General features: G+C 50.8%; 2 protein-coding genes across 2 annotated transcripts; both read left to right on the forward strand.

The window, feature by feature from the left end:
• LOC123781911 (keratin, type I cuticular Ha7-like) lies at nucleotides 1-3,701 on the forward strand. The gene is made up of 7 exons (XM_045781685.2): nucleotides 1-492; nucleotides 675-757; nucleotides 1,619-1,775; nucleotides 2,146-2,307; nucleotides 2,399-2,524; nucleotides 3,001-3,221; nucleotides 3,620-3,701. Exons 1-7 carry the CDS (start codon nucleotides 1-3, stop codon nucleotides 3,699-3,701), a joined length of 1,323 nt encoding a protein of 440 aa, XP_045637641.1.
• Nucleotides 3,702-11,532: 7,831 nt separating this feature from the next.
• On the forward strand, nucleotides 11,533-16,425 carry LOC123781910 (keratin, type I cuticular Ha7-like). The gene is made up of 7 exons (XM_045781684.2): nucleotides 11,533-11,961; nucleotides 13,022-13,104; nucleotides 14,117-14,273; nucleotides 14,603-14,764; nucleotides 14,850-14,975; nucleotides 15,351-15,571; nucleotides 16,290-16,425. The coding sequence occupies exons 1-7, from the start codon at nucleotides 11,533-11,535 to the stop codon at nucleotides 16,423-16,425; spliced, it is 1,314 nt and encodes a 437-aa protein (XP_045637640.1).
• The last annotated feature ends 5,922 nt before the right edge of the window (nucleotides 16,426-22,347 follow it).

The following is a 22,347-nucleotide window of genomic DNA, read 5'->3' on the forward strand; positions in this document are numbered from 1 at the left end:
ATGACCTCCTGCTATGTCAGCTCATCCCACTGCCCCGGCAGCATCAGGATGCCTGCAGCAACAAATGTCTGTGGCCCCTCCATTGACATTGGGTGCCAGCCTGGGGCAGAGGCCAAGGCTGCATCCCTGTGCCTGTCAGCCACCCTGGCACATGCCAACCGACCGCGTGTTGGGTCAACCCCTCTGGGCCAGCCCAGCCTCTGTATGCCCTACAGCTGCTGCACCGCTTGCCCCTTGCCAGGGACCTGCAACATTCCCGGCAACATTGGAGTCTGTGAGAACTATGTGGAAGGTGCTCCCAATGGCCATGAGAAGGTGACCATGAAGTTCCTGAACGATCGCCTGGCCAACTACCTGGAGAAGGTGCGCCAACTGGAGCGGGAGAATGCGGAGCTGGAGACTAAGATCCGAGAGTCCAGCAAATGCCACGAGTCCACCAAGTGTCCAGACTACCAGTCCTACTTCCAGACCATTAAGGAGCTCCAGCAGAAGGTGAGGTTTGGAGTAGCCTGGGGTGTGCTGGGTTGGAGGAAGGTGGAAGGGCATGGCAGGCAAAAAGCTCAAGGAGCTTTGGGTGCTTTGATTCTCTTGAGTATGAGTGTAGATGCCACCTGTAGAGCTGGAGCCCAGAGCATGATGTTTTGTGTGCGAACTGTCTTTCTGCTTTTCCTCAGATCCTGTGCAGCAAGGCTGAGAATACCAGGCTGATTATCCAAATTGACAATGCCAAGCTGGCTGCTGATGACTTTAGAATCAAGTAAGTAGGGCTAGGAAGAGGGTTCAGAGGGACTCCTCTTTTTTATTCTATTTCTAGGTGCCCCTCATGGGACTGGCCCAAAGTAGGTGTTTGAAAATAGTTGCTGACTAGAAGCATGAATGGATCAATACAAAGTGTTCACTTTCTTCCTTTCTAAACCATAACTTAACCTATTACTAGAAATGGTCCTTATACAGGAGAAAGAGAACAAAAGCATTGAAACAAAAAGAGGAAGAATCATCTAGATCAGTCAGGTCCCATGTCATTTTCTCCTCACATCTAGAAGATAAGAGAGCTTTGTGTTACAGCCAGAAACAAAACCAAGTCATTGCAAGAAGAAACTCCCAGTGCACTGGTTGTTGACAGATGCACTGACTCTTGGCCAAATTTATCAGTGGGAGGAATTGTCACTGTAGCTCCTTGGTATCAAGAACTGCAATTGAATGAATGAGAAAGGCATAAAAATCATTCAAAATAATTAATCCATGGGGTAAACTAGAAAACTGTAGGTCCAGAAGGCTTACTTTTAAGCCATTCTTTTTTCCGGCGAAATTATCTTTTATGACAGAATGAACACTGCATTCTAGTTTGAACACTTAGGTTGAATCCATGTTTTTACTATTAACCAAGGTATACAATCCTGGATAATCCATTTATTCTTTCTTAGCCTCAGTTTCCCATTTCATCCCATCCAGTGGGCATAATGATACTTGTCCCGACTATGAGCTCTGTAGCTACATGATCCAACAGAGTGAATGTTGATTAATTGAGGAAATGAGGATCTAAGTTGGTGGGAACTGGGGGCAGCTGAGAGGGGATGTCCTTGGCATCCTGCTGACCTTGCATCTCCTGTGCTGGAAGGCACGAGAGTGAGTTCTCCCTGCGCCAAGTGGTAGAGGCGGACATGTGCGGGATGCACAAGCTCATGGATGACCTGAGCCTGGCCAAGGCTGACCTGGAGGCGCAGCAGGAGTCCCTGAAGGAGGAGCTGCTCTGCCTCAAGAAAAACCATGAACAGGTCTGGGCCCGGGGCTGCAGACCCTTGGGGGATGGCACGGGGCAGGAAAGGGAGCACTGCTCACCTGTGGCTCTGGGATTAGGACTTGGGCTCAGTTGGCATCGGGATGAAGGGTTGACCTAAGTCTGGGAGTCAGTCTGACTGTGTGGGAGGTGGCAGAGGGGGAGTTTCTGGTCTGTAAAGGTTTGCCTTGTCAACTGAGGAAGGTGTCCAAATGGGCTCTTCTCAGGGGACCATGGGCAAGACCTTTTACGTCAGTGCACGAGTGGGGTCTCCCCTCATGCTGTTTGTCTGGGAAGGGGTTCAGGTGCCTTCTGCTCTGTCAAAAGCCCTTTCCTCACTCCGGGTGTGGGTCCTTCTGTTCCTGCAGGAAGTGAGCATTCTGAGGAGCCAGCTGGGGGACAAGCTCCAGATTAAGCTGGATGTTGAGCCCACCGTGGACCTGAGCAGGGTGCTGCAAGAGATGCGGTGCCACTATGAGGCCCTGGTGCAGACCAACCACAATGATCTGGAGGAGTGGTTCCAAGATCAGGTCCTCCCAGGGTGCTGCCTCGGAGCAGGGAGGGACCCAGGCTTCCACCCGGGCAGGGGGGTGATCATGTCTCTGTGCCCTTGTGCTTCAGTCTGAAAGCATCAGCCAGCAGGACATGTCCTGCTCCGAGGAGCTGCGGTGCTGCCAGTCGGAGATCCTGGAGCTGAGACGCACGGTGAACGCCCTGGAGGTGGAGCTTCAGGCCCAGCACAGCCTGGTACGGTCCTCCACCCTCACCACGCTGCTAGAGCCACAGGCCATGGCCTGCTAGCAGCAGCTCTCAGAGTCCCGCTCATCAGTTCCACTGACAGTCAGAGCTCAGGGTCTGGGTCCCTCTGTCCTTGGGGGAGGTGCCTTGCTGTCAAGGTTAGTTTGGTCCTGGAAAATGGTTCCCTTTACGAGTCAACCCCACCTCCTTTAGAATACCGTGTGGAGGTGCAGACACTCACTCATTCCACAAGGTCTCACTGGGTGTCTACTTGGTCAGGTACTGGGAATCCAGGGATGACCAGGACACTGTTCCTCAAGTTAGATTTTTTGTGGAAAGTCATGATGATATTGGTGGTGATTCCTCTAGAGTTCTGGGACTGTCATGTGACCTCTTGGCATGTGCCCCCTGGTGAGATTGGCCATGATTTTCACTGGCGAATTTTGGGACACCTCGGTCTCTTACCCCATTATTTCCCATTACAGAAAGATTGTCTGCAGAACTCCCTGTGTGAGGCTGACGCCCGCTTCGGCACCGAGCTGGCCCAGATGCAGATCCTGATCAGCAACGTGGAGGAGCAGCTGTCCGAGATCCGGGCTGACCTGGAGCGGCAGAACCAGGAGTACCAGGTGCTGCTGGACGTCAAGGCCAGGCTGGAGTGCGAGATTGCCACGTACCGGAAACTTCTGGAGAGCGAGGATTGCAAGTATGTGTGATTGGGTCAATTTCTGGGCAAGCCCCATACCTGAATACCAGGGGATTCCACCGGGATCACTGGTGGTTGTGTAAGGAGATCTTATCATAAAGAACAAGCCTCCCTGTGCATACTGGCTTAGTGATGCACTCAGCTCTCTGGTGTGTGCAGATTTTACTGTGGATCGACTGTTACATAAACAATAGCTGGTTCCTAAGCCGAGTCCCCCCAGAGGGCTCCTGGATGTGGAAAGACATAAATGGAAGAGGAACTGCTCATACAGATTTCATGGGGCCCTGTGACTTGGTGGCAGATCCATCCTTTACCCTTTGGTTCTTGCCCTTTCTGGGCATCCCTGAGACATCTTTGTACCCCTGTGTCTAACTCTTCTTCTCTCTCTCCCCCTACAGACTCCCCATCAATCCCTGCTCTACGGCTGCCGCCTGTGTCGTTTGTCCAGGCTGTGCCCCTGCCACCTGTAGCTCTCTCTAAGCCAGTGGCGCCCGCGCTGAGAACCGATTCCGAAGGTCTGAGTGCCAGTGCGGAAGGTCAAGGCCGGCTGCACTGGGGCTAGGATTGCCCTCACCTGCTTCGTCTTCCTTCCAGGAAGACCAAACTCACTGGAGGCATTTTGGCTGAATCAAAGTGTAACAGAAACTTCCAGCAGTGGCTCCCTGTGAGTCCCTGTGCTGCATTTCTCCCCCAATGCTGTAATTGTCTTTCACTTAAGCTATTGTTTGGTCCCAGTACCTCTTCTGGGATTTTGGTTCTATTCCAATGCTTCAGACTCTCCTAAGATGTAATTGGATTCCTGTACAAAATGGTCAATAAACCTCCTTCCTGCATTAAGTGCTATACTTCTGGTGTTTTGCAGTCTATGTGGTACGACAAAGAGCTCTGGCCCTCAAGACCTTGGGTGGTCATTCGTTCTGACGTGTCTTGTTGCTCTCTGGGGCACTGGGGTCTTAGCCTCTGGATGAAGGCCCTTTGCTGACCTTGGATATGTACTTACCTTGGCCATCGATCCCTACGGATCGGTGAAAGGAAGCCACGTTGGCTGCCAGGTTTGAATTCCTTCAGAACAGCTCAGAACTAACATGTCCCTACCCTGCTTTTGGCATTTTCAGCCTCTTGGCATTTTGTCCAAGAGCAAAATCACACGACTTAGAGTTCCAGTCCAGCGAAAAGGAGGTCATGCTGAGAATTGCCCAGGCCAGGTCGCCAAGTTTTTTCTCTCACTCAAATTGTCCCTTTTATGGAGGTGTGGCACCCCCCCTGCTCTCTTAGATTGGGCGTTGGGGGCAGTTGTCTGGGTCCTGAGGATATTTTCCTCCAGGGAGATGTGTGCTCGTCTCCATTGCTGTTGCGTTTGAAGCGCCGATGGTGAGGAACGCAGTTGGCATGAGTGCTCCGAATGCCTGTCTCCCTCTTGGACATGGCTCGGACCCAGGCCCAGCTGGGTCACAGCCAGACATGGCGGGAGAGCACCTGAGAGATTATGTGCCTTCTTTGCTGTGCTCGTCAGTTTAGCAACTGGCGTGTGCTGAGCACTTCCAAGAATGAAAATCTCAGATTTCGGCTCACCTGTGTACGCTGGTCCAAAGACCAATGCAGAACTGGTTCTCTTGCATGGTAGCCTAGTATGGGGGAAAGAGCAAGTGCTCTGGAGTTGGGCAGATCTGGGCTCAAATTCCATCCTCTGTGACACTAGTTAAGTGAAATTGGCCAGGCTGCTACACTCTCTTGAGACCTATTCTTCAGTTGTAAAATTAGAAAAATATCATTTCCCCTTCACTGTTGTTGAGGGATAATCCATACAACGCTTCTGGTATAGAGAGGGTGTTCAACGGCTATTGGCTTAATGGGCTCCCTGGGAACCAGGAGGGATGATCTTTTCCTCTTAGAAGGAAAGAGGGACTAAAGATGGGGTAGCAGAACCCATCAGCAGTATCAAGGGTCACGTATTTCCAAGTCGGTGGCCTGGAAGTTTGACCACCCTCCTTGTCCACTTCTAAGCAATAAGGAAAACCAACCACTCTTGTTATGGGAGCTTAGTGTTTCTCTCCAAATGGCCTAACCAAAATAATACAAAAAAAGCATGCTTTGAGCTGTCAGAGGACAAGTGGGTTCTTGTGGGCTTCCTTCTAACAAGTAACTTACAAGAATCACATGCTTTAAGGAGTAGCCATAACCTTTTCATGTGCTAGGGTCATAAGAATCTGACCTGTTCCCGGCTTGCCTGGCCGGGTCACAATCTGAATGCACTCTAATTTGGGACCCGTGTGGCTATTGGGTGTGGTAGGAAAGACAACTGGGACACAGGGGGACTGCCAGCTAGGGAGGGTGGCAGTTGGCTCTCCAGCCTGGCTCAGGGCACCGGGACACTGTGGTTTTACAATCATCCATAATTAAGCCCGAGGGCTCAGGGCGCCCTCTGGTGCAAAACCCAAGCACTTCTCCACTCCCAGACTGGTTCTCTCATCCGTGCATTCCGCGCTGGGCCCTCTGGCCTCCCTGCATCCCACTATCCTCACGGGTTGGACAGATAGGGACCCTAGGTGCAGTATCTAGTTTTGCTTTGGTCGCAGGAACTTCAACCCGGTTGGTTATTTTTCCTCCCCAGAGACTTTTGCTCCCTTGGCTTGGGACCAGATCCAGTTTTGAGCCCGCTCGCAAGTACTAGGCCCACTAGTCTTCAGATTACTGCACCTGCACTACCAATGCGTTGATCTGTAATATTTGTTTCCAGGCTTCGCACAAAAACACCAGGCCCCTCCACTCATTGCCGTTTTTTACTCCAAATGCCATTTCTCCCAAATACCAGCAAAGAAAGGAGAGAAGGTGGCTGGCTGCAGGCCCCAGGGACAGAAGCTGGCAGTCACCATGCAAGCTTTGGGGAAGGGCCCACACTTCCGCTCCCACCACTGTTTACACCCGGAAGCGGAGAATGTCGAGATGGAATTCTGGACTTTTCCGAACGGGAACATTTTTTATTCAGATACTAATTTTTGTGTGACGTGGTCCATGATACCTAAGGCTCCGCCTCGCCACCCACTCGGCGTCCTGCCTTCATCTTCCTGACTAAAAACAAAATCAAATCCGCCCCCTCTGTTGGCCACTTATAATAATCTTCCTGAGCTCATCGTATTGAATCACTTCTTCATTTTCTTTTCACCTAATTTAGTGTTTCTCCACTTTTTTCTCATCCCTGGCTTCTCTTTAACAAATATTAAAAAAAACCCCAACAACCCTCACTTCTCAATCACGTTGTTTTAGCTTTCAAAAATATAAATACCAGACCCAGTCACGGCTAAAAGACAGCTCAGTGAGAATGCAGGCTATTTGTTTTTAAATGACACTCCCTCTAACCAAAATGTCTTCCTCGCCACCTCCCCTCCATCACGGGGAGGGGACCCTCCCTTTGAGCATCGATGCCTGGTTCAGGTATGAGCCTCCAGGCTGACTCAACAGCTCTACCTGCCTGCCAGGTGTAAGAAATCCGAGTGACTCAGGAGAGGGTCTCAGTGAGTCCAAGCAACTCAGGCTGCTCTCGCCTGGCTCCAGGCCTTTCCCTCCGACCTCCTGATGGGCAGTCCCGCTGGGCTACATTTCATTCTCAAAACTTGAATTCAACATCTTCCCCCTTGAGCCAGCTCATTGCCTTGACTTCCTGGCTTCCCTTCCCACCACATTATTGTCCCAGGAACCTAGGGACCTCAAGGACACTATTGGGGTCGCTCCCTCCTTTGACTGCCATATACCGCAAATCACTCAGCCTTGCAGAGTCTTTTAATAGAGTCCTTGTGTAACCCCTTGGCCCCCCATCCCTTCCTTCCTGTCGGCACCGCTGAATTTCATCACAGGCTGCTAGGAGCCTTGCAGGAGCCTCCTCCCCTCCCGTCTGCCCCATCTCCTCTGTGCCATGTTTACCCTGCACACACCACCAGCCTTTCACCGTCTCGCTTAATAGTTCCTGAGTGTGTATTATGTACTGGGCCCTGCGGCACGGGCTAGAGAGCACGCAGGATGGAGATTCAGTGCTCCCATCCCAGCGTGCATTCTGGGCAGTACTCTTCTTAAACTGCCACTTTGGTCATCTCTCTTGTCTGCTCGAAACCTCCAGAGGACTCTGCCCTGTCCCCTGCTATACTTCTAGCTCTTGGGGCGAGTGTGAATCCCAGAGGGGACCGCGGCCCTGGTTTGTTGAATGAAGTGCGTGGAAGGAATGGGCATCTGTGGCGGCTGGCTGGGACCTTGGCATGGGCTTGAAGGTCTGGCCGACCTGAGCTAATGTTTCTCCGACTTTCTTTCCTAGTTTTGTGAGTTCAGACAAGTTACCTAAGCGCTCTGAGCTTTTCGCTTACGATGGGATTCTGGCAACCACTTTGCGGTGTGGTTGAAAGTTTAAAGCCCGAGGTACAATTATGGGGAGCACACAGCAGGTGGTCAAACACGATAGTGGGTATCATCTTTGAATATGTAGGTGTGTGTGCGTGAGAGAGAGAGAGAGAGAGAGAGAGAGAGAGAGAGAGAGTCATGAAATCCTGTGTGAGCGTCAAGCCAGATTCCCAGCGCCCATACAGTGTTTGTATCGCTTCACTTGACCTCCATCTGTCCGCTACAGACATTGTTTCAAGTGGACAGGCTTCGTACCCACAGGCTTGACAAACACTGGATGGGTTTCCCCTTGGGTCCCTCCCTTCTCCTTCCGTCTTAGATGTCCTTATAAAACAAACCTCTGTGCGGAAGAGTAAACTCGGAAGAAAACAAACAGAACTTGCTTCTGATACTAAAGACAACACAGGCTAACACATTTCCAACGTGCCCAGACATTGGCGTCTCTTGAGGGCATCAAACACCAGTTTGCTACATTGTGCTTCCTTTACACAGGCTGACGGTCACCAGGAAGCTCTTCTCTTTCTGTAGAACAGAGGTCCTGTTCTCAAAGTGTGCTCCCCAGACCCCAGAGTCAGTATCACCTGGGAACTTGTTAGAAATACAGACTCTTGGGCCTGACCCCGAACCCGCTGAATCAGATACCCTGGCAGGGCGGGCTGGCAGTCTGCCTTTCCGCAAGCCCTCCCGATGGTTCTGGTGCAGCCTGAAGTTTGAGAATCACCTGTGTAGAAGTCACGAAAATATAAGGAGACCGCTTTTTTTTTTTTTGCATAAATTAGTATAAATTTCAGTTCTATAGGCTTTAAATATGTGATGCGACTCTTGAGGTCTACATTTTTGTGTCATTCAAAGTTGTTGCTGTCGGGGCAGGCCTCTGTTGGCCACACACTCGCATTCCCGAGGTCGCACCCCTGCTGTTCCGTAGCCCACCAGCACGGTTCTGCTTCGGAGTGTATGCCTGTGCTTATCTTTTTTTCTAGAAAATCCTTTCTCTTTTTCCTCTGCCTGTCCAAATCTTACCTATCTTTCAAGCTCCAGATAAAGTCCCTTGATGTCTCCCCCCACCCCTGCAGCTCTTTCTGTGACTTCTCTTTCCTTTGAGTGACAGGACCTATTTCTCTTTCTGCTCTGAGCTTTTTCAGAGGTGGGGACTTCTCTGATTTGTCACTGCAATCCTCATGGTGCCTTGAGAGGGCTTTAAATATTGGAGGAGCTTCTATGAATATTGAATCACTTGGAGTAGCTCCCGGGGACAAGTTCAGCGATGGTGGTAAACCTTGCCTTGGTGAATATTGCCCATATCTGTACACAGAGTGGTACAGATAGGTACCTACAGATGGGTACGTAACCCATCTGTAACATAGGTTAAGGGGAAATGTTCCCATGGGTCTCACTGATTGTACATGGGACCAGCTGACGGCTGGGTGGATATCATGGCTGAAGAGTTGGAGACACCAGCATACTGCACACAAGGGTCCTGGGCAAGGAGGTTTGCTGGGCCACCTGCTGGCAGCTCATCAGAAATTCCATTCTAGGGCCCTCACTTAAAAGTAGTAGAGACTCCATGGAGTGTATTCATAAGAATGTACTCAGGATGGCGAGGGGGAGTAGAACCATCTGTCGTAACGAGTTGAAGGTCGGCCGTGGGCAGAGTGATTGGATTTATCCTCTGTGGGACCCCATGGGTAAAAGGAGAAAGTAAATTAACTAAAGGCAAACTCTCTGACTTACTTGCTAACATACCACGAGCACCCAGCGTCAGAGCCTGCCTGGCACAGAAAGTGGACTCGCTCCACGTTTATTGAATGAATGCAGGAACAAATGAAAACATAGACATAAACAGCATGGAGGAGGATATGTCTCTCTGCACAAAGGACTTTCTAACAGCCCCCCGTATTGTAAGCCCCCGAAGACACAGCTGGCTTTGTCTCTTGACTCCAGCCTCTTGCACAAAGCCTGGGAAACTGTAAGCCGCAGGGGCCCAGTTGTCCAATGATGGGATGGGCCTTCTGGAGAGTGGTGGACTGGACAAGGAGTTGGAAGGTTATCAGAAGGGATTTAGTGCCAAAGGGCCTTAGACTAGAAGACTTTGAGATCCCTTTTGGCTCTGATTCCATGTTTTAGGGCCACCTAAAACACGTGCCTGCTGCCTCAAGAGCCCTCCTGGTGAAGTCATTCGTCTTAGGAATGGGGTCAAAGCAGCGTCTTCGTTAGCATAGCCTGGAAGCTGGCTGGCTGCCCTTTTCCAGGGCTTGCTGAACAACTGGCCACTGTCTGATTTCTTTACGAATAGAGGAGGCCATAAAGCTTCTGATGCTCTGAGTATGTCTGAAGATTAAGGAAATTTAAATTTTATTTTATAGTCTGCTAAGTAATGGACAATCAAGGTAGGTGCATTTCAAAGAAATGCACGAAGTTTCAAAAGATGAAAGATCAAAGTTCTTGAGTAGGTATCTCCTTAAACAAGGCGAAGAGGGAGTCAGTGGGTGAGAGGACCAGTGTCTTACAAGGAAAGCTGCCAGAAAGGAGGGGGAGGTGCCTGAGAACAGACACCATAAAGTACTAATCGCTGCCACCTTAATTAGCCTATAGACTCTAATACACAAAAACATACTTTTATTTCTTGGGAATCACAGATTACCCTGTTTCATTCACAAAGTGTTTTTTTTTTTTTCCCCACTTCCCAAACTACTTACTTGTCTCACACTTGCACAGGGAAATCTTAATTGCCCAAATCGGTTTCATTTTAATTCAGTTTAAAATACTTTAATTTCTCCTCCGATGTCTCCTTTGACTCATCGGTAATTAAAATGTGTCTATCCAGTTTTCAGACACCAAAATCAATTTGGAAGTTAGGTTTCTCTTTTGTTGTTGTGGTCTGATGTTGTCCTCAAATGTTTATACAAGAGACTTTCATCTCTTCTCTGTTACTTTCCTTCATAAGGAACCTCATATTTGGGAAGAGTCAGCTTCCAGGGGCAGATGCCCACCTTTGATTTGCCTTTATCTGAAGATTATCTGTGGGATGGTCCTGGCATTCAAGGCTTCCCACAACCTGGACTAAATGCAACTTTCCAGAGCCGGTGTATGTGTCTTCGTTATAAGTCCGCACAGCTATACTATTTGCCATTTCCCAGACATGTTTGATTCTGTTCATTTTGGTCTCCGTGAGAGATGGTCTCTCCCCCAGCCCCTCCTGGAAACCATCATTCAAAACACATTTTAAGTGCTCCCTGTTCCATGAAGTCTTTTTCTGGTCACCCAGTGTGCTCTCTTTTTAAAATCTATGCAGCTTTTTTTTTTAACCCCCTCTCTTATTGCCTTTATAATAAAGGTCATTTACTTTCTTATTCCTCTTACTAAAATCTAAGCCCCTCCTCCAAGCAGGCTAAGTTGTGTCCTACAGTGGAGACCTCTATAGACATCGGCTGAAACAAACTAATTGTGATTTGTTTCGCTTTCCTCAATGTGCCTGATTGATGACTATTTTAGATTTTGCCATGGCGGGAACATTTGGAGGCAGGAAAAGAATACTGGAGTGGCAGAGATTTTGAGGGGATTTTAGGAGACTCTGGTTCTTGATTATCTCACAGACATAGCTGACAGAGAGAAAGAGACATAAGCCACAGAATGTGGGCCACCTGAAGAAGTCCTCATTTTCTCTGTGTTCTAGGACCCTGCCGTGGGGGAAGTATCCTGTGTGGGTGAAGGCCTCTTTCATGAGCTCATTAACTCTTTATAAGAGACAAAAATCACTGACTAATAGAGTGATTGTATGAGAATGAACATAAATATTCATGAGGAAAATGCCTATTTTCTTGCACCAACACCCACTACAGACCTATATAAGGTCTGGAGGAGAAGGAAGGCTTCTACTTCAAGCAAATCCAACCGTGGGCAAAGCACACGTTCGACCTTCAGCACCATGACTTCTCATCGCTGCAGTTCTCTCCGAGGTGGACAGGTTCCAGAGGCCAAGGCTGCATCCCTGTGCCTGTCAGCCACCGTGGCACATGCCAACCGAGCGCGTGTGGGGTCAACCCCTCTGGGCCAACCCAGCCTCTGTATGCCCCACAGCTGCCGCACTGCTTGCCCCTTGCCAGGGACCTGCAACATTCCTGGCAACATTGGAGTCTGTGAGAACTATGCAGAAGGTGTCCCGAATGGCAACGAGAAGGTGACCATGCAGTTCCTGAATGATCGCCTGGCCAACTACCTGGAGAAGGTGCGCCAGCTGGAGCGGGACAATGAGGAGCTGGAGACCAGGATCCGAGAGTCGAGCAAATGCCATGAGTCCACCATGTGTCCAGACTACCAGTCCTACTTCCAGACTATTGAGGAGCTCCAGCAGAAGGTGAGGTTTGTGGTGTTTCGGATCAGGGGTTGGCAAACCGTGGCCCATTTGGCCTACTGACTGCTTTTATAAATAAAGTTTTATTGGTACATGGCCATGATCATTCATTAATGTATTGTGTAGCTGCTTCTGTGCTCTAATGGCAGAGTTGAATAGTTGTGACAGAGATTCATGACCTTCAAAGCCTTGTATATTTACTGTCTGGTCCTTTACAGAAAAACATTACTGACACTTGCACAAAATTTTCAGGGCCTGGATTGGGAGTGGAAACAGAGTTGAAAAAAAATTTGTTTTTTGATTGTGGGAAGAAAATTCCTTGAGTGCAGATGAACAGGAATATGTAAAAGATGAGATGTAGGATTTGATTCTCCAGGATTCTGAGTTTATGTTTACTTAGTCTCAGTACTTACAATTCTAACACTGTAGTTGCAAAAAGAGTGCAACCTAACTTCTGGCGCAGTACGAGGCAGCATGTTCCAATGTCCTTCATGAGCCGTATATGGCCATTCAGTAGCATTGATCTCTTCTGCGTAGCTACTGTCCCCTTTGATAATCAATGCAATGATTCTTAAGAAACTACATCTTCGTTTTGGAGATAGGAAGACAAAGAATGTCAAATAGGAGCCACAGAAACCTGGCTAGATTCACAGAAGACCTTTGGGGAAGTTGACTGACCAGCATAAGGGACTTCTTATAAAGAATGGGTCCCCCTTCGTCTAAACCTTTCATAACCAGCCCATTGTTCTGCCTAGACTTCAGATCTTGTTCATATCAGGCTGAGTATCACGGCTGGCAAAATAAAATTAAGTCTCTGTTATATGTTCAGTTTGCTATTCCTTTCCATCTCCCAGTTCTTTTGGCTGTATGCCTTCCGCCTTTGCCAAGCACCTCATGCACAGCCCCCGCCCTGTATCATGCCAGCATCTCTTACGTTTTTGGGAGTTTGTGTTGTCCAAGGGCATGTTGTCGTTTGAATCTCAGGCCAATGGAACTTCTTTTGACCTGAGGCCATTGATGGCTCTGGAGATAGTGAATTACCAAGCCTACTTTCTTTCCCCAGATCCTGTGCATCAAATCTGAGAACAACAAGCTGGTTGTGCAGATAGACAATGCCAAGCTGGCTGCCGATGACTTCAGGACCAAGTGAGTTGGGGTGGAACAGGCAGAGGGAGGAGCCAGGTGCCTACTCCGACTTCTCTCTTGTGATGCAGTTGGCATCAGAGATATAATTGACCAAGATCCCAAACCAACACTTACAGCAGGAGAAAACAGAGAGCATTGTGCCCAAGATCTTGAAAGAACACTCCTCTGCCCCTCAACTTTGTATAGTTCATAACATGCTTGAGAATGCATCATATACTCGCTGCTATTGTTCCAAAGACCTGGGGAGGTAGGCAGGGCAGTGATGGCTTCATCCTTGTGCAGGTACCGGAGCTCAGGGCCCCGAAGCGACCTGCCTGAAGTCACGTGGCTATTGAGGGATAGAACTGGAACCTGGCCTCACGTTTCCTACCCTGAGGCCATTTCCTACCAAATTCTGCTGTCTCCGTGAGGATATTTCCATACTGCAGCCCAACCAATTTGTGAGCACGAGTAACTCACGACAGAAATCATGCTCCACTGTGTATGATGGAGGCCTTGTGAAGGTCCAAAGGTTTATGCCACCTGAGAAAGTCCAACCTGGGAACAGGAAAGGGCATTGTGTTGTTTTGTCTTTCTTAGAACTCTGTGGAAGCCTCAATCCTCTGGAGCTAAAGAAAGCCATTTCCATCCTCCCATCTGGCATTTGGCTTCTAATCTGAGAGAGAACCCAGGGTCTGTGTCAGTGGGGGGCTTGGAAGAGGAGGGTCTGCAGGGATCACGTGGCCTTGAAAATTGGCTGGTTACTCTGCTGCCTCCCCTTTGGCCATCAGCCCATGAGGGCAGACGCTGGCCTTGCACCTGCCCCAGCACCCTCAGTACTGGCCACTCTGCCTAGTGGTGCTTAGGGTCAAATGAGTGGGGGACACTCCATTGCTTTCTGGGCTGGGAGCGTACCACACAGGACATGCCAGCTCACAATTAGACTGCAGAGGGACGGCCAGTGGAGTGGCTGCTGGTGTCCTGGGGGCCCCTCTGCTCTCTCACCCTGACTCCCGTATCTTTCCTGCTAAAGGTACCAGACGGAGCACTCGCTCTGCCAGCTGGGGGAGGCCGACATCTGTGGCCTGCGCAGGGCGCTGGATGACCTCACACTCGCCAAGAGTGACCTGGAGGCCCAGGTGGAGTCCCTCAAGGAGGAGGTGCTCTGCCTTAAGAAGAACCATGAGCAGGTACATGGCCCTTCATGTAAGACTTTCTGGGGGTGAATTCGGGCTCATTTGGGGGAAGAAATGAAGCTCTTCCTCCTGCTTGGGGTGGAAGCTCTTCAGGCCTGGCCTCGTGGTTGAGCCTCGCAGGCTACGGAGGTGAGCGCCCGCTTTCAGGGGGCACTGGCTCTTCACCCACAGCCTCTGGAAGCATCTAGGCTAACGCAGGTGGTGCCCCATCCTCAGAGGGGCACAGGGAAATCACTGGGGAGGGTGGGAAGTGGGAGATGCGGTTTTGGGGTAGAGGGCAGTGAGGGCTCCACGACTGCGATGTTCTCCTCCTATGCCCACAGGAAGTCCACATTCTGAAGTGCCAGCTGGGGGACAAGCTCCAGATTAAGCTGGACGCTGAGCCCACCGTGGACCTGAGCAGGGTGCTGCAAGAGATGCGGTGCCACTATGAGGCCCTGGTGCAGACCAGCCGCAATGATGTGGAGGAGTGGTTCCAAGACCAGGTGAGCGTGCTGCCTCGGAGCAGGGAGGGACCCAGGCTTCCACTGGGCAGGGGGGTGATCGTGTCTCTGTGCCCTTGTGCTTCAGTCTGAAAGCATCAGCCAGCAGGACATGTCCTGCTCCGAGGAGCTGCGGTGCTGCCAGTCGGAGATCCTGGAGCTGAGACGCACGGTGAACGCCCTGGAAGTGGAGCTTCAGGCCCAGCACACGCTGGTGAGCTCCTCTGCATGCCTGGAAGCCCCAGCTTGGCTCCCACTCCCAAGAGCAGTTCCTGGCTCAGGAGCTGCCTCCCTTAAATACAGACCAGGATACAGTTCAAACTTGACTTCTTGCCTTTGCAAGAACTTTCCCATAGATGTGGATGCTGAGGGAAAGGACATTTACCCATAGGAGGGAGGTCCCGCAAACTTATCCTGAGGTCTACAATGAAGAGCAGTGGCACGTGGTCAGTTCTTCTAGCGGAGGACTGCTAACAGGAGCTGGATTGCTCTCCAGGCCTGGCCACACCTTGGGGTGTCACGGTCTTACTGGAGAGACAGAGGGCTGCAGTCCACGACTTTCCACCGGCTTCCCCCTTTGGTATTACAGAAGGACTGTCTGCAGAACTCCCTGTGTGAGGCTGACGCCCGCTTCGGCACCGAGCTGGCCCAGATGCAGATCCTGATCAGCAACGTGGAGGAGCAGCTGTCCGAGATCCGGGCTGACCTGGAGCGGCAGAACCAGGAGTACCAGGTGCTGCTGGACGTCAAGGCCCGGCTGGAGGGCGAGATCAACACGTACCGGAACCTTCTGGAGAGCGAGGATTGCAAGTGTGTACCCTGATGTTTGTGCCAATGTCATGTGTGAAAGCAGAGCCCTCTTGTGGGGATGATTTGAAAGGAGGGGTGGCATTGCAGACCGCATCTCTGGGGACACACTTGCTACTCGGTAAGCCTGGTGAGCTGCCTGGACGTAGAGGAGGGCGTGCAGGAACTTTACAGCTCATGTCGTCCATGCTGCTGACCATGTTACGTTCCCAGATGCCAGTCGCTGCCACGGGGAGCTGAGATACTGAGAGATCAGTGCATTTAGGTTTTGCTAAAGTCTCTCTGGAAGAAGTATTCTAGTAATAGGGATTCTTCACAGTCATTGTTAAAAAATATTGCTAAGGGCATTTGCAGCCATCCTTTCATTTTGTACTTCCGTTGTTCTGGGCAAAAGCTAAGGTGGATAGAACATCCGTTAAGCAATAAGGAACAAGACTGGAGGCTACGTGTCAATCGTGAGGGCGGCTGACCTCTGCCTGCTCTTGCCTGGCCAGCCTTTCTGCCTTTCTCGTCCGTGTTCCTTTGCCTGTGGCCAGAAGGGCTGGTTTTACACAGGGGCACCGTGAGCTCTGGTCCCAGCTCCACTGTGGGCTTTCTAGGCCTAGCAGGACCTCCAAGGTCTCTAATCCCCTTTTGCTTTTCCGATTCTGAAGTGTCTGTGTACTTTTGTCTTTCTTGCCCTTCTGACGTCAGTGTTTCAAACATCTTTTTCTCTCCACAGGCTCCCTTGCAACCCATGCGCGACCCCAGCCTCCAGCACCCCCCGCCCGGCCCCTGCCGCCTGTACCCCCTGTTCTCCCTGCCTTTCTGGGCCTCCTCGGGCCTCTTGTGGCTCCAGCTCAACAACTCGATGCTGAACCACTCCTCAGCCTGAGGAATCGGGAGATGGGAACCGTCTGCAGCCCCGCGGGCCCCACTCCGCAGGCCTGTCCCCCGCGGCCTTGCTCCCTCGGCCAGCTGGGCGGGAGACAGATGCTGGGCGGGAGACAGATGCTGGGCGGTGCTTCTCTGCTGATGGGCTTTCTAGTCCAGCGGCTCAGCCCCGGCCCCTGGATTTGGGCTTCCTGTCTTTAGGGTGTCTTGAACACTCCTTTTGCTCGCTTCTGTTGCTTCACAGTCTGAGAAGTGGTAGGTAGCCTGGTTTTTATTTTGCTAATAAACTTCGCTTTGGCAGCATGAAGAGCCCAGGGCCTGTGGTCAGTGTCTCCACTCCACGCCAAGAGTGTTGCTGAGGGCCCCTTGAGCCAGCTGTTCCCACAGAAGCAGGGCTTGGGCTCCCTCACTGGAGGGGTCCTGGGAGATGGCAAAGCCAGCCAGGACCACACTTAATAATGGGCCTGCAGCAAAATGGCGCCGTTGAGAGAAACGCAGCTGTTAACTGGGCATCTAAAGCCTATTTAGAGCCAGAGTCACAGAGCTTTTAAAACACACGCACCAACGAAAATCCCCCCGTATCAGGATGAAGCCTCTGGTCCTTGCACAAAGGACAAGCTCAGGTCAGGGGTGCTGCCGGGACCCACGAAGTGAACTTTTGTGATCACAGGCCCGGGATGAGCAAGACACAGTGCTGGGGCTTTACAGCTCTTGTGACACGGGGTCCCTCCAAAGCCTGCTAGGAGGGAGCAGCTGGTGGCTGAATCAAGACTCGAACCCTGGTCTCTTTGAATTAGGCCCAAAGCCCATACTTGGGAAGCTTTGAAGGGAAAAAAATCAAACAGGAGAAGGTTTAGGGTGGTGGTTCTAAAAGTGTGCTCCTCCATCCGGTCGTACCTGCTTTACTTGGGGGACTTAAGGACATGCAAAGTCTTGGGCCCCACCTCAGACTTTCTGAATGGTCAGTCTGGTTTATTGAGGCTTCCAGGTGATTCTGTGCATCCTCAAGTTTGAGAACCCCTGGGTTAGGGGGTTATTTGGGGACTGAGCCCCTTATGGGCCAGATATACTGTGGAAGGAGTTGGCCTCGGCCTCCTATAGATCCCGTGTGTGAGCAGGGATCAGGACAGCGCCCTTCCCCTCACCCTGTGGAACACTGAACGTGTTGAAGGATGGTGGTTGCTGAGCCTGTCAGACTATCCGTCTAGAAAAGGCCAAACGGGGCTTGGACCTTGTAGGCAGTAGACGCATGAACCAGAAGCTCCACATTTAGGCGGCCATGGCCAAGAACAGCATGCCTCCAGAACGCAGCGTCAGAGCCGGCCAAAGATGGGAAGCAGTGAGTTCCCCATCATTGGAGGCATTCAAGCAGGGTCTTTATAACCACCTGGTAGGGATGTTGAGGAGGTTACTCCGGCATCTGATGGGGCCGGATGAGATGGCTGTAGAGGGTTTTCTAATCCTCCATTTCTACGACCCCCTGCAGTCTAGGTCTTACTCATCGTGAGATTACAAGTGTTAAAGCACAGCTGACACGCTGACCCCAAGGGCTGGTTCTTGTCTTCCCTCTGCTCCGTGAGCTCTCCGAATCAGAGCAGCCTGCCGAGAAATTTACAAAGTCCAGCCCATCCTGGTGCAGGACTGACCCTAGTCCCAAGCTCCAAGGGTGGAGAGATCTTAAGCTAGGGCCTGGTTGTTGTGCCTCCAACCGCTCTCAAATCCAGAATCCTATCTGTTGGTAACTGTCTGTGCGGACAGGACCGATTTGCTTGGGAGGCAACAACACTTCCATCACAGGGGATCTGGAAGGGTCAGAGGCTGTCACACCCTTCCCCCCGCCCCCTTACTCTGCCTCTGCTCTTTTTCCCAAGCTGTACAGGTGTTTGGGTCCAGGTGACATCTCTCTCTCTCTTAAAAAGGATTTTTTAAAAAAGATTTTATTTATTCATTTGTGAGAGAGAGAGAGAGCACACAAGCAGGGAGAGCAGCAGGCAGAGCAGGCAGAGGGAGAAGCAAGTTCCCCACTGAGCAAGAAGCCAGACACGGGGCTCAATCCCAGGACCCTGGGACCATGACCTGAGCCAAAGGCAGACGCTTAACGACTGAGCCACCCAGGCATCCCAGGTGACACATCTGTGAGGGTAGGTCCCAATAAGAAAGAACAATCTCAATAAGTCTTAATTTAGCACCTCGCCCAAATACCTTTGCCTCTTCCTTTGTACTTAAAAAGCTCCTTTCATCCAACAAGTTCAAAGCGGTCTAATAAAATAAACCCACTTATTCTTGCACCATGACAGTAGGTAAGCATTGTTTTTCCCTTTTAAGGAGAGGGAGAGAAGGTGAGTCATTGAGTGGTTGAGGGATTCTTCTGGTGACATGAAATGAGTCAGTGGGGCCCCAGGGTAATTGACCTGTGTTTCTTAAGTTCACATCCAGTGCTCTGATTATAATTAAAGGAGGAGCTTTGATGAGACATTGTGTGTGTGTGTGTGTGTGTGTGTGTGTGTGTGTGTGTGTGTGGTGTGTGTGTATGTGTGAAGTGGTTTGGGTTCCTGGGAAGAAATGCTGGGTGGAGCGATCACTGTGCTTGGGGAGGTGCGAGGAGTTTCCCTGGAGACCAAACAGTCCATCATCACCACCATCATCACCACCATCATCACCATCATCACCACCATCATCACCACCATCACCACCATCATCACCACCATCACCACCATCACCACCATCATCACCACCATCATCACCATCACCACCATCACCACCATCATCACCACCATCACCATCATCATCATCACCATCATCACCACCATCATCACCATCATTGAAGCTCACATTTGTCGAGCTCTTATCATAAGCCAGGCACTCATCTAAGTTATAGATAAATTTATGCATATAAACTCATATAATCCCCATTTTGGATTGAGAAACCATGGCTCAGAGAGGTTAAGTAACATGCCCACGGTCCCACAGCTAGTAGGTGGTGAAGCCAGGATTCAGATCCAGGCTGTCCACCTCCAGAACTGTGCTCTTAACCACTATGCTTCCCAGAGGCCAGGTCTCCGACTATGTCGGCAGGATGACAGAACCATAATCACCCCATTGTTTTGATTCCTCTTCCTTGAAGGAAGCGGTAGAGTGTTTATGCTAGCAGAAACACTGCTGAGAATTTCTGCCACCAAGGGCGGTGCAAGAAATAAAGGTTGTACTGCATTTCAAAATAGCCTGAGAACCCTGGCAATTTTAGTGACTGGAAATCACGGAAGAAGGTTAACTCACCCCCTGCCATTGTTAAAAACATTCTGTTTACCGAGGAAGAGGAACACAAGAGAAACAGGCAGAATCGCTTACCACTTACAATCCACTTTCACACGGGCTATCCAATTTGAAATCCCCCCAACTCCAGGAAGAGACAGAGCAAGCTCCACAATCCGCATTTTGCAGGGGGAGAGGTTCAGGGTTAGGGAGGGAAATGAATCCCCGAGGTCTCCCAGTGGTCTCTCTCTCAAGCTCGTTGCCCTGTCCCTGCACGCAACCGCTAGGGGCTGGAGGTACAAACTGCCAGTTCAGACCCACTGTCTGATGCTGGGGTGAGGTGGCTCAGAAGGATTTTACAAGGCCAGGGAACCTCCCTGAGGAGAATCTTCCTGGTGTTTACTCCCATCCTGCGGGGTCCTCCCCACCCCAACCACATTTCAGAGCTTCTGGCCTTTGGCCGTCCCCTGGCCTTTTCCAGCTGAGGCTCCCCCTTTATGCTGGACTTCTGCCCAAACTCCCTTGCTTGCCTCCCCCTTCTCCCTGCTGAGTTGCCGGACACCGTAAACACGTGCCCCAAGGCCCTCCCCCAAGAAGCCTCTGCCCTGCAGTACATCTCTCTCCTCCCCAGGGGGCAGACTTGTGCCTGTTCACCTGCTGGCTCACGTGTCACCCCCATTTCCCCACGTGAATCTCAGGCCCTTTGACACTTCCTCTTTCACTTGCTTGATTGAACATCGCCTCTCCTCCTTCTGCCACTGCATACTGTGTCCCCGGAGACCTCTTCCACCTGCTTGGAAGCTCACCCCAACGCCACGGAGTCTCTGGGGATGCCACAGGGCAGGCACACCACTCAGCTGTGGTCTCCAAAGCAACAAGAACCAAATATCCAAAATCTAATGACCAGGCCTGGTGGAAGACGGGATTCTTAAACGGATTAGGGCTCTGAAGAGACCGCTTGTTTGAATCCTACCCCTGAGTTGCCTACAGAGTGGGGTTACTATGAAGTCTCTTTCAGGATACAGGTAAATAACCTGAAATGGTTTCATCCCCATCTCCAGGCAGAGAATCAGAAACTGGTTTAAAATGGTCTGACTGGAGGTTGGGGCAGGAAGAAGTAGAGGAGGAAGGAAGAAACTTTTGGAGGGGGGGAAGGGCCCAATTACATCACCTTACATTAGAGTTCGTTGTGGGCTCCTCTGTGTGCTCAGTAGGACCGAGAGCTCGCAGAGGACCGCAGCATATCATCTCCCCACCGTCCCCATGTCCCCATCCCGGGCCCCAGCCCTGGGGCTGTGCCAGGTGCTTCGCTGATGTTCAGTAAATGACTTCTGCCCTTAATGTTGTATATGCCGTTTCTTAATTACATTAAATACAAACATATTTCCAGATACGTCCATCTCACACCCCTTAAATATCTCACCTCCTTACCTTGTTTCTCAGGTATTTTAAGAACTCGTATTAGCCTGAATTGCTCATAAAAATACAATCCCCCACCAGAACTACGATTCTTCTGTTCCAGTGTAGCCCCATCCCAGCATGCAGACGGTACACAGTAATGTGCTTTGAATAAAATTGATCTAAAGAAAGAAAGTGGGCTTGATCGTCCCTCGACTGCTCAATTTCTCTTTGAGTGAATACAATTTGCAGATAGTTCAATTAGGAAATCAAGAAGTACACATAGTCGACTAGCCTGTGTGAGAGCTCGAAGACCTCATAGTGCCGGAGTCCCTTTCCCCCCACTAATTCGAGAAGCAAATTCACTCAAGCCCACTCGTATTTTAAAAACACTGCAAGACAGAAGCAAGATTTACAAGGCACGGCAGCATCGTGTTCACTCACCGGTCACTCTGTCTGCTGTCCCTCTTCTGAATTCTTGTGCCATCGCACCTGCGGGCTGGGCATCAGGGAAAAAGGAATCTCCGGTTGTAACCAGTTCGTTCCTGCGCCTTTGGTGTGGCTGCTCGTTGGCCGTGACCTGAAGCCAGTGCAGCTCTGACCCCCTTTGCTTCTTTCTTCCTTTCTCCTGTGCACACCTTAGTCATTCAGGAATAGGTGGCGTTGTCCCCTTCTGACCATATGCTGCCTGGTATAGACAACCCTGTATTTCTCAGCCACAAACAAATCTCAGCCTGGATTGTGGAGATGATGCTTTGGTCTGGGCACCTCGGGAAACGTCACTTCTTTTGGAGGCCTCAGAAGTGTGGTCCCATGTCTGTAGATCTTTCCCGAATCATCTCTATTTACGTCATGTGGGGCACTCAGCAGGGTGGGCCAGTCTTCTGTCCATGGATCTCGGTCGCATCGGCTACTTCTCAGCATTGTACCCTCCAGGGTCACTCGCTTGAAGATGGCTCAGTCTCAGCAGTGAGGCTGCGTGGGGTTCTGAGGACCCCTTCCTTGCCTCAAACTGACCACACTGCTCCTGGTTCCCATTTCTCTGGTCTCTCGGCCTTGTATGCAAATTCCAGTTTTGCTTTTTTGTTGACCCAATTCGTGAATCTTCTCATTCTTAGACCTAAACACTCTCCTTGGACTAAAGCCCCCGTCAGGCTGCGCTGGCCCATCAGTGGGCTCTGCCGAAGAGCTTGGAGGACTGCGGCCATTGGTCTGTGCTCAGGGGCCAGCATCCCTGGGTAGGGAGAAAGGCAGGG

This window comes from Ursus americanus, chromosome 23 (genome assembly GCF_024610735.1).
Source record: "Ursus americanus isolate L20-20 chromosome 23, mUrsAme1.1.p, whole genome shotgun sequence".
Lineage (NCBI taxonomy): Eukaryota > Metazoa > Chordata > Mammalia > Carnivora > Ursidae > Ursus > Ursus americanus.

Excerpts from the sequence above, each read along its gene's own strand:
- LOC123781911 (XM_045781685.2), top strand. The coding sequence starts at position 1 with ATGACCTCCTGCTATGTCAGCTCATCCCACTGCCCCGGCAGCATCAGG. Across the intron at positions 493-674 it reads TTAAGGAGCTCCAGCAGAAG|ATCCTGTGCAGCAAGGCTGA; the intron begins GTGAGGTTTGGA and ends GCTTTTCCTCAG. Across the intron at positions 3,222-3,619 it reads CTGGAGAGCGAGGATTGCAA|ACTCCCCATCAATCCCTGCT; the intron begins GTATGTGTGATT and ends CTCCCCCTACAG.
- LOC123781910 (XM_045781684.2), top strand. The coding sequence starts at position 11,533 with ATGACTTCTCATCGCTGCAGTTCTCTCCGAGGTGGACAGGTTCCAGAG. Across the intron at positions 11,962-13,021 it reads TTGAGGAGCTCCAGCAGAAG|ATCCTGTGCATCAAATCTGA; the intron begins GTGAGGTTTGTG and ends TTCTTTCCCCAG. Across the intron at positions 14,765-14,849 it reads AGGAGTGGTTCCAAGACCAG|TCTGAAAGCATCAGCCAGCA; the intron begins GTGAGCGTGCTG and ends CTTGTGCTTCAG.